At 43.6% G+C, this 15,587-nt stretch overlaps 1 protein-coding gene across 2 annotated transcripts in view; it reads left to right on the forward strand.

Annotated features, from left to right (window-relative positions):
* LOC147892134 (DNA repair protein RAD5A-like) overlaps nt 1-14,833 on the forward strand; it is a 33,565-nt gene extending 18,732 nt beyond the window's left edge. For both annotated transcript variants that reach the window (XM_087387990.1, XM_087387989.1), the window contains exons 8-22: nt 40-191; nt 326-410; nt 585-863; nt 956-1,105; nt 1,209-1,355; nt 1,469-1,536; nt 1,839-1,961; nt 2,079-2,178; nt 2,261-2,373; nt 2,462-2,743; nt 13,106-13,306; nt 13,627-13,720; nt 13,854-13,925; nt 14,018-14,116; nt 14,225-14,833. In XM_087387990.1, coding sequence (XP_087244116.1) covers nt 40-191; nt 326-410; nt 585-863; nt 956-1,105; nt 1,209-1,355; nt 1,469-1,536; nt 1,839-1,961; nt 2,079-2,178; nt 2,261-2,373; nt 2,462-2,743; nt 13,106-13,306; nt 13,627-13,720; nt 13,854-13,925; nt 14,018-14,116; nt 14,225-14,347 — 2,088 coding nt within the window. In that variant the 3' untranslated portion in view covers nt 14,348-14,833. The remainder of the gene's footprint in view (nt 1-39; nt 192-325; nt 411-584; nt 864-955; nt 1,106-1,208; nt 1,356-1,468; nt 1,537-1,838; nt 1,962-2,078; nt 2,179-2,260; nt 2,374-2,461; nt 2,744-13,105; nt 13,307-13,626; nt 13,721-13,853; nt 13,926-14,017; nt 14,117-14,224) is intronic.
* Nucleotides 14,834-15,587: the final 754 nt, after the last annotated feature.

Genomic DNA, 15,587 nt, shown 5'->3' on the forward strand with positions numbered 1-15,587 from the left:
GGTGTTGATGACTTTTTTGAATGTGTTGAGATGATGAAGGAGATGGAGCCACTAAGCACACTTAAGTGCAGCATGAGGCCCTATCAAAAGCAGGCATTGCATTGGATGACCACATTAGAATCTGGGTTAGCGATTGAGGAAGCATCAAGAACTCTTCATCCATGTTGGGATGCCTATCATCTTCCCGACAGGTATCATATGTTGCCTCTTAGTTTAAAAATAAACGGAATTATAACTTCTATCATCGTAAATGGGAATTCTTAATGGTCTTCTTTCCATGCTAAAAATTTCTGCCTCTCATTGACTTGTGTCAGACTTGTATCAGGAGAATAGCTGCTGTCTATATCAATGCCTTCTCTGGAGACGCAACAGCCGAGTTCCCTAGTGCCTTGCAAATGACAAGAGGAGGGGTGAGGCTTTTTTAAATGTATTGCTGTTCTATGTGAAAGTGATATTTTTTGCTTAATTGGGGCCTATCTTCTTTGGATGCTTTGAAATCACTTAAAGTTTGATTCCACACTTGATTCATTTCACCAGTAGTTTATTTGGATGCCTACTGATTATATTCTTTTGTGAATCTGAAGATTTTAGCAGATGCAATGGGCCTTGGGAAGACTGTGATGACAATATCCCTTTTATTGACTAATCCTGGCAAAGGGGGTTCCAGTGAACCCCTCAGCAACATTACAAAAGCTGAGAAGATTGGAAATTTTCTACCTGGAGCAGGGCAAATCGAATCTTTTCCTATGGGTTCCCTTGGTGTACAAAAAAAGCCAAATTTAACAAGGGCGACACACAGGAATATGAGAAAAGGAGGTGGCACTCTCATAGTATGTCCAATGACGTTGCTAGGCCAGTGGAAGGTAGAAGGCATCAATTTCAATTTTCTGCATATCAGAAGAGCATCCACATATATTTAATGGTCTTCTGATTGTCTAATGTGTTTTTTGTACAGAGTGAGCTTGAGACTCATATAAGGCCAGGGACCATTTCTTTTTATAACCATTATGGTCCAAGCCGAACAAGAGAGAGCAAAATTTTACTAGATTACGACGTGACGCTTACAACGTATGGAGTGTTGGGTTCAGAATTTCAAGGTAGTGAGGTGAGTTTGTGTTTGGTGATGAAGAAGATTTGAGGTGTCTCAGTGCATGTAAATTGTGCTTATGGAGATGGCTTTTTGCATAACTGATTCAAAAGTCTGTCAGGGTAAGGGGCCTCTTCATTTGATCCATTGGTTTAGAGTGGTGCTTGATGAGGCGCACACGATAAAAGCAAGCAAAGGCCTGTCTGCTCAGGCAGCTTTCAATCTTAGTGCAGATCATCGGTGGTGCTTGACAGGGACACCAATCCAGGTCCGATATGGATGCACTTACAATGGGAAGTTTTCATGTTAATGTTCAAGCCTGAATAGCTCCTTATTATCACACCATTCTGACTTTGCTGACATGAATTTTTTATTAAACAGAACAAGCTTGAGGATATATTCAGCCTTCTGCATTTTCTTCGTGTTGAACCCTGGAGCAACTGGGGGTGGTGAGAAGCATTCCACATTTTTTGAACCCTACATATTTAAGGCTTTGCACGATTTCAAGATATACTCGGATATATGTTCGGTTTCTTTCATGTTTTATTTAAAACTTTTCTAGCTCTTTGATTTGTAAACAATGATAATTTTTAGAGGTATAATATTTTCTTTGTTCATGGAGGTGCAACAAATCAAAAGGGAAAGTAACTTCTGTAGCTTAAACAGTTCTCACAGAGTGCTCCCTCATTTCTTCAACATATTAATGACTATTGTCTAATACAATAGGGTACATTTCTGAAACTGTGAGCAGGTGGAATAAATTGGTGCAAAAGCCTTTTCAAGATGGGGATGAGCGTGGACTGAGACTTCTTCAGGCAATCCTGAAACCATTGATGTTACGAAGAACTAAAGATAGCACTGACAAGGAAGGGAGGTATTGCATTTACTTTATGACACATCTATCTGATGCTGTGCTTGCTCCTGAGGTAAAGTGGATAGTTATATCTGGCATACAAGTTATGACACAATGGTCTATGTTGTGGTTTTGAAGGCTGATTCTTGAACTGCCACCTAGTGAGGCTAGCATTGTACATTGTGATCTGTCTGAGGCTGAACAAGATTTCTATGATGCACTTTACAAAAAGTCTAAGGTAAAATTTCCACAGATAGGTATGTAGGTTTTAGGAACATATTACAGCGGTAGCACCTCAATGGAATGTTGCATGATGACAGGTCAAGTTTGACAAATTTGTGGAGCAAGGCAAGGTTTTGCATAATTATGCCTCTATTCTTGAGCTGCTTTTAAGGCTACGGCAATGTTGTGATCACCCATTTCTTGTACTGAGGTAACCAATAAGTCATATACCCTTGTGTTTACAGTGGCTTACAGGGCATATCATCCTGATAACTGACTAATATTTGCTTTCAAACCAGCCGTGGTGATACTGGAGATTATGCTGACTTGGATAAATTGGCAAAACGCCTATTTCATGGAGGGCATCAAGTCGGAGAGGCAGGAATGGCAGGCTTTGTGCCAAGGAAGGCATACGTTCAGGAAGTTATTGAAGATATACGTAAAGGTGGAAAAGGGGAGTGCCCGATTTGCCTTGAAGCAGTTGAAGATGCAGTCCTGACACCATGTGCACATTGCATGTGCCGGGAATGCTTGCTTGCAAGCTGGAGCAGTGGATCAAATGGTTCTTGTCCTATATGCAGGTAGGTCCTTTAGGTGGTATAAGAGAGATTGATTGATTGATGTTCCCATGGAGACCAAAAAGATGGCCTATTGTGCCCAAAGTGATAAAGGCGTCTGAAAAACTGTGTTGGGGACCTGGGTAGGGCTTAGTGCAAACACTACATGTGAGTAAGTGAGAAGAACTAAGTACAGATAAAATTCATCATATAGGGTTTACTGAGAATGATGCTCTACCATAAAATCCTGTGCAGTGGTTGATGCTGGAGTGTGTAATTGGGTGTGCATGTGTTACCACTATTTACTATCCTAGTCTCTAGTTCCGATCACGGGAGTAGCACCTTAATCTTCCACCCAGCCAAACTGCCAAAGCTTCACAGCAAGAGAGAGAGAGCTGTCTCAAAATCACGTAAATCCATTTATTCTCCCCTTCTCTCTCAAGCTTTGACAGACCCCAAATCCCTAGATAGATCTAGATGCCACATGTCATCCATATAGGGCCTTTCTAATGCAACATTTCACCCCTCTCTTGGGATGCATTTAATTCCTTGCCCCTAGGCACATTCTTTGCACTAGGCCCCTGGTCTCAGATCTATCTAGTCTGGTGCTATCAGCCCTCACCTAGGACCTTGACATTAATCCCTCCCGATCATTTACATAAAGCGCAAACACATAGATTACAAAAATAGATCCTATAAGGGAAATGTCGACTGATTCTTCCGAGGTCATGCTACCTCGGCTAGAGCGTAACATTCCTTCCCTCTTCAGACATCAGCGTCCTCGATGATAAAGTCTGGGAACACTCTCCGCAACTGATATACGGATTCCCAGGTAGCTTCGGATAGAGGCTGACCATGCCATGCAACCAACACCGTGGGTATCTTCCGATTTCGTATTTGCATTGTTCCTCGGTCCAGGATTCTTGTTGGTTTGCGCCTTGCAATATCCTCTATCTCCTGAAACAAAACCACACCTTCGATTAGTGAGTCACCAGTATGTAAAAATTTCTTTAAACGTGAAACATGAAAAACCGGGTGCACCTTACACCCCTGTGGCAATTCTAATTTATAGGCTACACTGCCTATTCTCTTTAGAATTAACCACGGCCCACAGTATCGAGGTGATAACTTAGCACACTCTCTTGAAGTCAACGACTTCGAGTGCGAAGGAATTCTGAGAAAAACTTTTTCTCCTTCTTCAAATACTCTTATAGACCGATTTTCATCCGCATACACCTTGGCTCTATCCATAGCCTGGCGGATGTTAGCTCTCGCAAGTGCTAGCATCTCCCGCATCTGAACTACAAAGTTCGCGGCACTAGGCACTTTCTGAGGTACTCCAACTATAGTTGGATTGGCTGGTCTATAACCATAGTTCAGCTCAAACGGACTGAACCCAGTAGATGAATGTTTCCTATCATTGTAGGCAAACTCCAACAATGGCAACCACTTGTCCCATGTATGTTGCCTCAATGACACATATGCTCTCAGCATATCCTCTAAAGTCTGGTTGACTCTCTCCGTCTGACCATCCGTCTCAGGATGATCCCCACTACTCATTCCCAACTCAGTCCTTAGTGTCTCAAATACCGCTGTCCAAAAGTGACCGGTAAACCTGACATCTCTGTCTGACACTATGGATCTAGGCAATCCATGCAGACGAAATATGTGTCTAATAAACAAATCCGCTACTTGCGGGGCACTAATAGACTCTCTAGTCGGAATGAAGTGAGCCATCTTGGTTAGACGATCAACCACCACAAGGATAGAATTATAGCCTCCTTGTGTTGCAGGTAGCCCTACAATAAAATCCATGGAAATGCTCTCCCACTTACTTAGTGGTATTTCCAAGGGCTGTAAAAGTCCGGGTGGCTTCACCCGCTCGGCCTTACTTACTTGACACGAGAAACACCGTGTCACATATTCATGAATATGCTTTTTCATCTTTGGCCAAAAGAAATCTCGCTTCACGAGATCATATGTCTTCGCGACACCTGGATGTCCCGCACACGGGCTATCATGGCATTGTCGAATGACTCTCTGCCTGAGATCATTCTGACCAGGTACTACAACCTTGCCATTTCTAACTAGCATACCATCCCTTATGGTATATCTTGCATAAGTTTGGCCTTTTCTGGATGCCAGGTCATCCTTTTCATTTTCCCCGGGTTTTAACACATGAGCCTTAGGCCATAAGCTCTGGACAAACTCGTCCACCTTTTGAGTTTCTCTGATCTCGGTCATTAGAGCACTCTCTAATACCGTGAAACTCAGGTTGTGCATAATGCGAGACAACGCATCAGCCACCTTATTGTCTTTTCCTCTTCGGTACCGAATCGTTAAATTAAACTCCTGCATGAGCTCTGCCCACCTAGCTTGGCGGCCCCTCAAGTCAGGCTGTTTACAAAAATGTTTCAGAGTATCATGATCTACATCCACATAAAACTCTGAACCATACAGATAATGCCTCCATGTTTTCAAAGCATGGATAACAGCATACAACTCCAATTCATGAGTTGGCCAATTCCTTTGAGAGGGAGAAAGCTTCTTGCTTTCAAAGGCTACTGGCCTTCCCTCTTGAAGGAGGACTGCTCCTACCGCAATGCCACTTGCATCGGTTTCTAGGAACAACGGTTTCTGGGGATCAACTATTTTTAACACCGGTCCTAAGACCACAGCTTGTTAAAACTTTCCTGTTGATTCTGTCCCCAAATAAAAGGTACTTTATCTGAGGTCAGATCAGTCAATGGCGATACTATTTCGGAATATCCTTTGATATGCCTTCTATAAAACTGGACAAATCCCAAGAATGATCGCAACGCGGTCAGACTCTGAGGGATTGGCCAAGTCAGTATCGCAGCCACTTTCTTCGGATCCATTTCTACCCCCTGTGGAGTAATTATGAACCCTAAGTACTCAAGCCTAACCATACACAGTATAGTTTTCTTTTTATTCACGTAAAGACTGGCTTTCCTCAAAGTACTGAACACTATTCTTAAGTGTTCACGATGCTCAGTAACACTTTTACTGAATATCAAGATATCGTCAATAAAATGTACTACGAACTTTCCGATATACGGACGTAGTAAATCGTTCATAAGCATGACGAAGGTCGCTGGAGCATTGGTAAGTCCGAAGGGCATTACCAAAAACTCATAATGACCAAACCTGCTCCTAAAAGCGGTTTTATGCACATCCTCGGCTCTAATCCGGATCTGATGATAGCCGCACTTAAGATCTATCTTGCTGAAAATCACGGCTCCATGTAATGCATCTAGCAAATCATCAATCCGAGCCATCGGATACCTGTGCTTAACAGTGATATTATTTAATGCTCTGTAATCTATACAGAGGCGAAACGTATCATCCTTTTTCCTCTTTAATATCACTGGTGAAGCAAAAGGTGAGAAACTTGGTTGAATCTGCCCCAACTTGAGGTATTCTTCCAGTTGTCTACGCACCTCCGCTTCTTCAGTAAAATTCATTCTATAGGGAGGTCTGTTTACAGGTTCTGCCCCCGGGATCAGTTCAATCTTATGCTGAACTTTCCGCTCTGGAGGTAACCCATAAGGTAGTTCATCCCTAAAGCATTCAGAGAACTCTTCTGTTATAAGATTAGCCAGCTTGGCCATCTCATCACTTTGCGTAACATCAGTGCTGGTCGAAGAATCATTCACCGACTCTACCGATGCGGTGCAAAGGTATAAAAACTCTACTTGAGCCTTTCTGATTTCCATCACGGAAACCAACGGTCCCTGAGGTATATCTCTTTCACCTCGCAAGACATAAAGCACATCATTCATCTTGAATTGATATACGTGCTTTTTCCAATCAATGGCTGGATTCTTCCTAGAATGCCACGCCATTCCCAGGGCTATATCCGCATGAGCAAGCTTAGTCATTTCAAAATCAAGCTTCTCAGCATAGTCCTGAATCCGAAGCTCCAACTGGGTAACCCTTTGGTCCCATACTTCAGTTGAACTTCCATCTGCCATCCTGACTGTGTACGCATAGTCAGATGGACTTGTCTTTAATTTCAGCCTCTTCACGAGCTTGGAGTTAATCACATTGTGAGTTGACGCTGAGTCAAACAACACAATGACATCATGACTGGCCACTTGCCCTTTCATTTTGATTAACTCCGTATCATTGAAGGCTGTATACCCCGTTGCTGCGGGCTTAGATAGGATGTTATCAGGTGCACTCGTCACTAACTTAGTAACAGACACACAGAACAAACAAGGTACTAACCTCTGAGAAGATCCCGCTAGCTGAATCTGCATCTCTTCCGCTCTGGGACTTCCCTGCATCTCCACGTCGCACTCTGAGATCACCATCTCAGCCATCCGACGATCTTTATTACGTGGACAATCTCTCCACTGATGAGGTTGAAGGCAACCAAAGCATAAGCCTTCCCTCCTCGCTTTTTCCCTTTGTTCCGGGTTCAAGGGAGACTTAGACCAAGCCCGGGCTGCCATTGGAGTTACTTTTCTCTTCACTCCAATGGTGGTACTTGGTTTGGGAGTTTCAGCCGGTCTCGCCTGCTTGGCTTGACCACTCGGCTGCGAACCACTCCCTTTACTAGTCCACTTCTTCTTAAACCGAGATTTCTTCGGATACCCATACTGGGTTCCGACCTGTGCAAACCCACTTGGCTTGCTGCCCTTGGCATCCTCGTAGTTCAAGGCTATAGCTATTGCATCATCTAGCGTGTTCGCGTACTTAGCCCGAACTTCCATTTTTATTCGGTCATTCAATCCAAATATGAAATCTTTCACTTGGATTGATTGAGGCAGGGGTTCGTCAACCTTCATTACACTCTCCCGAAACTTATCAGTGTATTCTGCCACTGATAAATTTCTCTGACGCAGGTTCCTATATTGATCCCAAGCTCGGGATGCCTCGTCAGGAGGTAAGAAGTGTTTCCTGAATTCTCTTTTAAACCCCTCCCAGGTAGTGGATGCTATACCGTCTTTTTGTTGTTTAATCCACCACCGATCCGCCGCCTCACTAAACATATGGGTGGCCTCGCGGATCTTTTTGATGTCATTTCTGATCTCACAAATGGCGAACGCCTCGTCCCATTTGTGTAGCCAGGTCTCAATGACATCGGAGCTACGGTCGTTCATCCGACCAGAATACTTTTCCGGTCTGTAATTAGCAATATTTGGCACTTTAGCCTTCCTAGGCTCGACCGTATGGACACTAGACTCCGGTTCCATCGGAGCCTTTCCCTTCTCCTCTCGAGAAGGTCTGGCAGACATACTCTGGAGTGCTCTCCTAAGTTCGGACTGCCCTGCATTGGCTTGTAACTGCTGTGCTAACAACTGTTGCAAGGCATCTTCCAGCAATGCAATCCTGCCAGATAACGTATGAGCTACTGGGCGCGATCCCTGCTGGGTCGGCCGGACTCCTGATTCACCAGGGTCCCTCCTAGAAGCTCCTTCTTCTGCTTCCATTTGTTCAGTAGGTGTTTTGTTTTGGGGTTTTTTTTTTTTTTTTTTTTTTTTGAAACACCCTTAGAACACTGTAATCACAAACTGACACTCTGAACACAATTCCCTATACTAGGGAATTCCTGCAACCTGACATGCACACTAATTACGTATTTGACACAGGCATATATATTCAATCCCGCCTTTCCCTATACTAGGGAAATTTCTGCAAATAACTCAAGTATACCGGCATAGTCTCAAGCACAATCTGTCCTTGTTACAGCATCATATTCTATGCATACTTGTCACTTTTCACGCAAACGGAGTATCAGCAAACCAAACCAGGAAAAAAACATAGAATCGACAGAAATGACAAAGAGCCTTCCTGGTCTATGAATTCTGATCCAAAACCAAAAGGGAAAATAGATAGAAGGCCCCCTGGAATTCGAATCCTGCTGCTTGCAGCCTGCACGTACGGTCCGCTATCAACCTACGGGCTTAGTCTACCCTTTGTAGTCTGTAATTCACCGATCGGCGCCGTGCCTTCAGCGATGCCCACACCAATGTTACCCGAAGCCAATCGTCAGCCACCACGTCTCCGTTAAATCCACGAAGGGCGTCGTGACATGGGTCTGCGCTCCACGCCTGGCGATCCTTCGAGTGCCTAGGCACCCTTTCGGACGCGTGCGTAAAAATGGCAAATCTGCTCCAATTACGTAGCTTTAACAAAGCTCGTCGCCCATCTGCTTATCCTGCGTCGCTCTCCACCATTTTCTTCGTTCGCTTCCTTTTCAAAGAAGCTCCGTCAGGTCCGGTGATACCAGCTCACGCGATCCTCAGACGGATCCTTGCCCTTGAAGTAATCCAGCACCCCGCCAATTCGTAGGTCCCCACGTTCCTGCGCTACATCTCACAAATTAACTTCGTCGAATCGCTCCAACAGCCCGTTCGTGGGTCCACGTGAGCGCCGCACTGTCGCAGACCTCGTCGTCACCAACTACCGTCCGTCGATTCTTCCTCTCCTTCCAACCTTCCGCTCTGATACCAAATTGTTACCACTATTTACTATCCTAGTCTCTAGTTCCGATCACGGGAGTAGCACCTTAATCTTCCACCCAGCCAAACTGCCAAAGCTTCACAGCAAGAGAGAGAGAGCTGTCTCAAAATCACGTAAATCCATTTATTCTCCCCTTCTCTCTCAAGCTTTGACAGACCCCAAATCCCTAGATAGATCTAGATGCCACATGTCATCCATATAGGGCCTTTCTAATGCAACATTTCACCCCTCTCTTGGGATGCATTTAATTCCTTGCCCCTAGGCACATTCTTTGCACTAGGCCCCTGGTCTCAGATCTATCTAGTCTGGTGCTATCAGCCCTCACCTAGGACCTTGACATTAATCCCTCCCGATCATTTACATAAAGCGCAAACACATAGATTACAAAAATAGATCCTATAAGGGAAATGTCGACTGATTCTTCCGAGGTCATGCTACCTCGGCTAGAGCGTAACAGCATGTGGGCGTGTGGGTGGTATGGAACACATTGAGTGGAGCTACATAACTGTTTAAAATCATTATAACATAAAAAATCCGAACAGGACACCCAGCTGCTTGTTCTGTTTTTAAGTAAAGGCCTAACCCAATTACACAAATCTTAACACAGTAGCTCTCAGGTGGATATAGTCTTGGTGCTGTAAAGATCATTCTGTGCTTTTTCTATGGTTTAGTATGCTTGACATGATGCATCAAGTGGTCTGGGATCCATCATAGATGATCAGATACCCCTTCGAGATTTGTTTGGGAGTCTTTCTTGTAGATGAAGGTGTGCCATGTTCTCACATAACAAAACTATTTGAGTTCACAAGCTGGATGTTTGAGAATCAATACTTAACCCTCTGGACATCACCTAGATTGTTGGTGCTCAACATTAAGGCCACATCTGAGAAAAAGCCAGAGAGCAGGAGGTAAGGTGAAGAAATCAGCTACCATGTGTCACGGGGACGTGGTGGTGATGGTGAAGTGTCTAAACTAACTGTCACTGAATTTAGCCTAGGGTACCAGGCTAGGGGCCTTAGTTAATGCCCAAAAGGTACCTATGATTTTATGTGCAATAAGTGCAACTCCTAGTGCTATTAGAGTGGTTCCAATTTCTAAGGTTATTGGTTTGGTTCAGTGGGGTCATTCTTTAAAAATTGACCCCCTAGAGATCCTACAAACTAGGGTCATTGGCTCCCAAGCATTAGGGTCATGGTGTGCCATCTGACTCCCCTAGGGGCATTAAAATCCCACGCCTCATTTTGTACATGTGTCTGTGCGTGGCCTCTTTGCTTGCCTTGTGGCACCTAGGTGTCACCCCTGGAAGCCCTTGGAGCCTCATTCTAAAGATGGCAGATTTTTGCAGCCTCCCTCTTGCTGGCTGTAGTCGATTCAAGCTTTGGTGCTCCCCCCCTTGGTGCTCTCTGCTGCTAGCATGCTTCTTGGACCAAGACGCCTCCATTCTGGGCCACTTTTGGAGCTTTTCTCAACTTTCTTCGTGACAAAAGTCTTCCTTTCTTGATTCTGAAGCCATATTCTTGGACGCCTATCTTCTTGCTCCTGGCTGGTGCAAGGCGCTCTGATAACAGAGTTGCTGGTGGGCTGGAATCACCATTCTGGTGGTCGCAATCATGGCGGATCTGTTCCAGCTTTCTTGAACCCTATCTTTCTTGATCTTTTCCGGTGCTGGAAGACACTCATAGGCAGCTCCCTCCTACCAGAGTTTGCTGTTTGCTATTCAACCTACTTCTGGAGCTGTTCCGGGCTGAAACAGGCTCTTTCTGTTGGCTCGATTCTCATCTTCTCTTTCTACTCTATGCTATTGTCATTCTTACTGAGTTTCTGCAAGGTTGGATGCCTTGCCGTTGGCCCCGGAGAGGATTGGGGCACTGGTTGTGATACTCTCTTCCTGGGGGTGCAGTGGCTAGCCTTGGGCTCAGTAATGGCTTGGATATATGAGAATGCACTGCTTGGTATGCTGTCAGGTTGTTCTACTTGTGTTATGCATGACTATTGAAAAGAACCAAGAGAATAGCACTGGGAGTTGGTCACTAGCACAGCCACGGGTTGGCATTGTACTGGGTTGCACCTGCGGGTGAGCTCTTGAAGGGAGTCCCTTTGTATTTGAGCTAACCAGTAATTAAATAAATACTGCAAGGGGCGCCGAGTGTTGGGGCCAACATGTGTCACTCTTCATGCTTTTGAGTAGGGGCATTCTAGCCTCCCTTGTCTTAAATGGTTCAATGATGCTATGCAGTGAAGTTATATGCTCTGAGTTTTATTTGTGGACAATGGCAATGTTTCAAGTTGGCTGTATATCACATAACTGGTGATTGAGCTGAAGTAGCCACCACGGTTGCATGATGTTCCAACCACAAGACTGGTTTAGTGAAATAACAATATATTGCTGTTCTATTGCGAAATATATTGCTGTTAATTTTTGCTCAACAACGCCACCGGGTTGGACAACAATTAATGAGCATGTAAGAAATCATAAAACGATTGTCTCACAGATGTTTGGAAGAATTGATATTTGGCAAGAGAAGGATCACCAAAGACTCGATGATTGCGGTCATTCCATAGAGTCCATAGCACCCAATAACGAACCCCATAAATTATAAAACAGTATCAAATCCTTGCCGCATAGGCTGAAAGACAAGCAACAAAAATTCCTGCCAAAAGATGCACTGGGGAAACGAGCCTATATCCGCTGCTGTAATAAAAGCAAGAAATCACGGGACTCTGGGCAGTGCCAAAACAGATGACGCATAGACTCCTGTATAGACAAACATCATCGACAAGTGGTAGGAGCATTATGACAATGAGCCAAAAGTTGTCCAAAGGGAAGAACCCCAAGCATAACCCACCATAAAAGGAACTTCTGTTGAAGAGGAAGTTTGGAATCCCAAATGTGCTGCAATCTTGTCTGCCTCCACCAAGAGGAGTGCGTCATAGACCAAATGCGATGAGCACGAGAAGAAACTCAAGGGGAAGGCATCAATCTGATACAAAGATGCCACCATGATGTCAGCTAATGGTAATGCACGGCAAGCACGATCATTTGATCGGAGAACCCAGTCTTTGAGGCTATCATGAATCTCAAGACGAGGTATTGGCTGAAATTCACAAAGCATTTGTGTTATGCTCAAGCCGAGATAACATGACCTCGGAAGGGTCGGTGGACATTTTCCTTAAGAGAACCAACGTTCGTATTATATTTCATTGTACTTCAAGTATATGGTGCAAGGAATCAAGTATCATGTCATTACCATATGTGTGTGTGTGTGTGCGCGCGTGCGCGCCAAAAAACCAAAACTTCCTGCCGAAGGACATTTCCAGAAAACCAGCACGAAGATCAGCTCTCAGCTTGGGAAGAAAATCACGAGCGGCATGACAAGTCCAGAAAAGATGCTGCATAGACTCCCTAGGATGCAAACAGACAGGGCATGCCGAGGAGGCTATACGTCTGGCAGCCAATAAAGATCCAAGCGGTAAGGCCCCCACCAAAGATCGCCATAAGAAACACGATGCTTGAGAGGAAGCTTACGGTCCTAGATACTGTACGAGCACTCTCGGTTAGATATTTGTCATTTCTTCTATCCCTCCTTGCATCGATCTCTCCAGGATGCACATTCTCCTGGAGACCTTCCTTTGGCCCAGTTAGAAGTCTTTTATTACTGCTTGTAGTTCTAAGTGGTAGCTATTTTGTTTTGAGACATCTTTGAACGTATACTTTTCCTAATGAATATTGCTTCATACCAAAGGGTAAAAAAAGTGTGTATGTATGTATATCCAAACTAATCCAAATAACTTGATTATAACTTAGCCGAGTGGATATTATTGAAGTTTTTAAGGAAGCTATCGATGTTATAAGAGATCTGAATTCACAATTGATCGGATGACTTTTGACTTCAGGCAAGCTATGAGCAGACAAGATATCATCACTGCACCGGCAGAAAGCCGATTTCAGATCGATGTTGAGAGGAATTGGTCAGATTCCTCAAAGATATCAGCCCTCATGCAAGAATTGGAAGCACTGGAGTCAACTGAAGCAAAAAGTGTCGTTTTCAGTCAGTGGACAGCATTTTTGGATCTTTTGCAGATACCTCTCAAGAGGTATATTGTTGAATCTACATATTGTGCCATTTGATTATTTCCTGCCAATGCACCTCCCATCCTTAATGTTTGTGTGCACTGAAAGGACTTTATTGTTTAACCTTTCTTTGTAAAGGCTATCTAAATCTATCATATTTAGCTCTCTTTTGGAAAAAATAAAATAAATAAATATATCATATTGTATACACGTCAGACAACCTCCTATTCATAAGCTTTGAAATTTTCTCCCCTGTTGGAGGAAATTGATGCATGTCGGAGTAATAGTTGAATTAAGCTGCCTTTTGCAATAGTACAACTTCTGAAGGGTAACGTATTAACAGGAAAAATGTCACCTTTGTACGCTTGGATGGAACACTTACACAGCAACAGCGGGAGAAAGTAATCAGTGATTTCAAACATGATGCAAAAATAAGGGTAGGACCTTTCATTGGAGCTGATTGCTGGTTACATTTTTGCTGTGATGTCTTACCTTTTTTTTCCTTAGAAGTTTTCTTTTAATTGAAAGATTTTTTTTTCCCCCCTTAAAAGTTAAATGTCCTTGATGCAGGTGATGCTTCTCTCACTAAAGGCTGGAGGTGTGGGTATCAACTTGACAGCTGCCTCAAATGCTTTTCTTATGGTAATGGCTGCTAAAATTTGAAAGTACTGTTATGAAGTCGGTTCTTTTGTATGTGGGCATTATGATAGCAAGTTGGTCTTCTATCTGTGAAGGATCCCTGGTGGAATCCAGCTGTTGAAGAGCAGGCCATAATGCGTATACATAGGATTGGCCAAACAAGGAAGGTGCAGATTAAGCGTTTCATAACCAAGGTATCATGAGATTATTTATGTATTTAGTCTTTTACAATCTCTGGACCTGGACTACTAGACCAAGGGATAGTCATGGTGCAAGGACAATGATTTGCTTTTCTGAAGCAGGGTACTGTGGAGGAGAGAATGCAGCAGGTCCAAGCTCGGAAGCAGCGCATGATTGCTGGAGCGCTTACAAATCAGGAAGTTCGGTCTGCTAGGATAGAGGAGCTGAAAATGTTATTCAGATAATGTCCAGATCTTTTATTCTACCTATGATTGCTAGCTCTTAGGCGGTTCTCTATACACTGTTTGTATGCATTCCCCGTCAGCATGTATGTATACACAATCTTTTGGATTCCTGGCCCTGGATCAGTAGGCTGTATCCTTTTCATGTAATAGATCTGAATGTGAAAAGACAGTTTACCTTTGGGTGATTCTCAGCCATTTTCTGAGAAATGAGGCATCTTGTACTAAAATTAGTCGAGTTAGGCAAGGCAAGGACATTATTTCACCCTTATGTACATTACGAGGGCATTAATATCTTTTAATGCCTACATTTAATTCACCCATCTGTTAACTATGAGCTAAAGTGTGTGGCTCAAGACAGATGTGCGATTTACCAGCCAGATCCTTATGGGTGTGCTTGTAACCTCCTTTGGAAGACTTTTGAGAGAGGAGTAAAGAGAGTGTGCCATGAGTGCGAAGTAATATGGGATTTAAGCTGCCAAAAGTTAAGAAGAGCCTGAGTGCAGTGTGAATGATGTAATCGTAACTTTGAATTGCATGAATGGAACGTCCTTTGCACATTAATCGTATTCACTTTTCTCTCTTGTTTATTTTAGGCTTAATGATTTGCTTATCTCAATGCAAATGGTGTCATCAAGATGTAGTTGAGCATTGTTACGACATTTGTTAGGTAGTCATAAATGACCAAGCGCTTGTTCAATTTATATCAGACACTAAAGGCATAGGGACATAGAGGCACGAGATTCTCTAAATGGCCAGCTTGATTAAGGAAATTAGGCACGATCACACAGTTGAGCTCACAAATGTGATAAGTAAAAGGTAGTGGGATTTTCTTCCCTCTCCTTGAGCAAGAGTCAAAGATAGTCATGGCTTCTTTTCTAAGGTGTCTATGCTCATGGGGATAGAGGACCTCTAATATTTGGCTACCATGAGTGGACCTTAAACGTTGTGAAATTGATGGTGTCTACAAGGGAAGAACTATTTACTCGAAATCGTGAGCTACTATGTGTGTTACCTACCTGTGGTGGCTTATGAAGTTTAGATTTACTCACTGTTTGAAGTTTGATGCGTGTACAACAATGCAATTTGATGTAGCAGCACATGTAATAGCTCCTCAATCAGACATCCAAGACCTCACAAGGATGCACTTAATCTAGAGCATGAGGATCAGCAAGGGCAAGTAGTGAACTTGAGCACCAAAAGAAAGGAAAAGAGAAGAGGGCACAAGAAGGTTCCAGCAGAG

The sequence above is a fragment of the Dipteris shenzhenensis genome, chromosome 17 (assembly GCF_047967505.1).
Source record: "Dipteris shenzhenensis isolate YYH24624 ecotype China chromosome 17, Dip_SZ_1.0, whole genome shotgun sequence".
NCBI lineage: Eukaryota > Viridiplantae > Streptophyta > Polypodiopsida > Gleicheniales > Dipteridaceae > Dipteris > Dipteris shenzhenensis.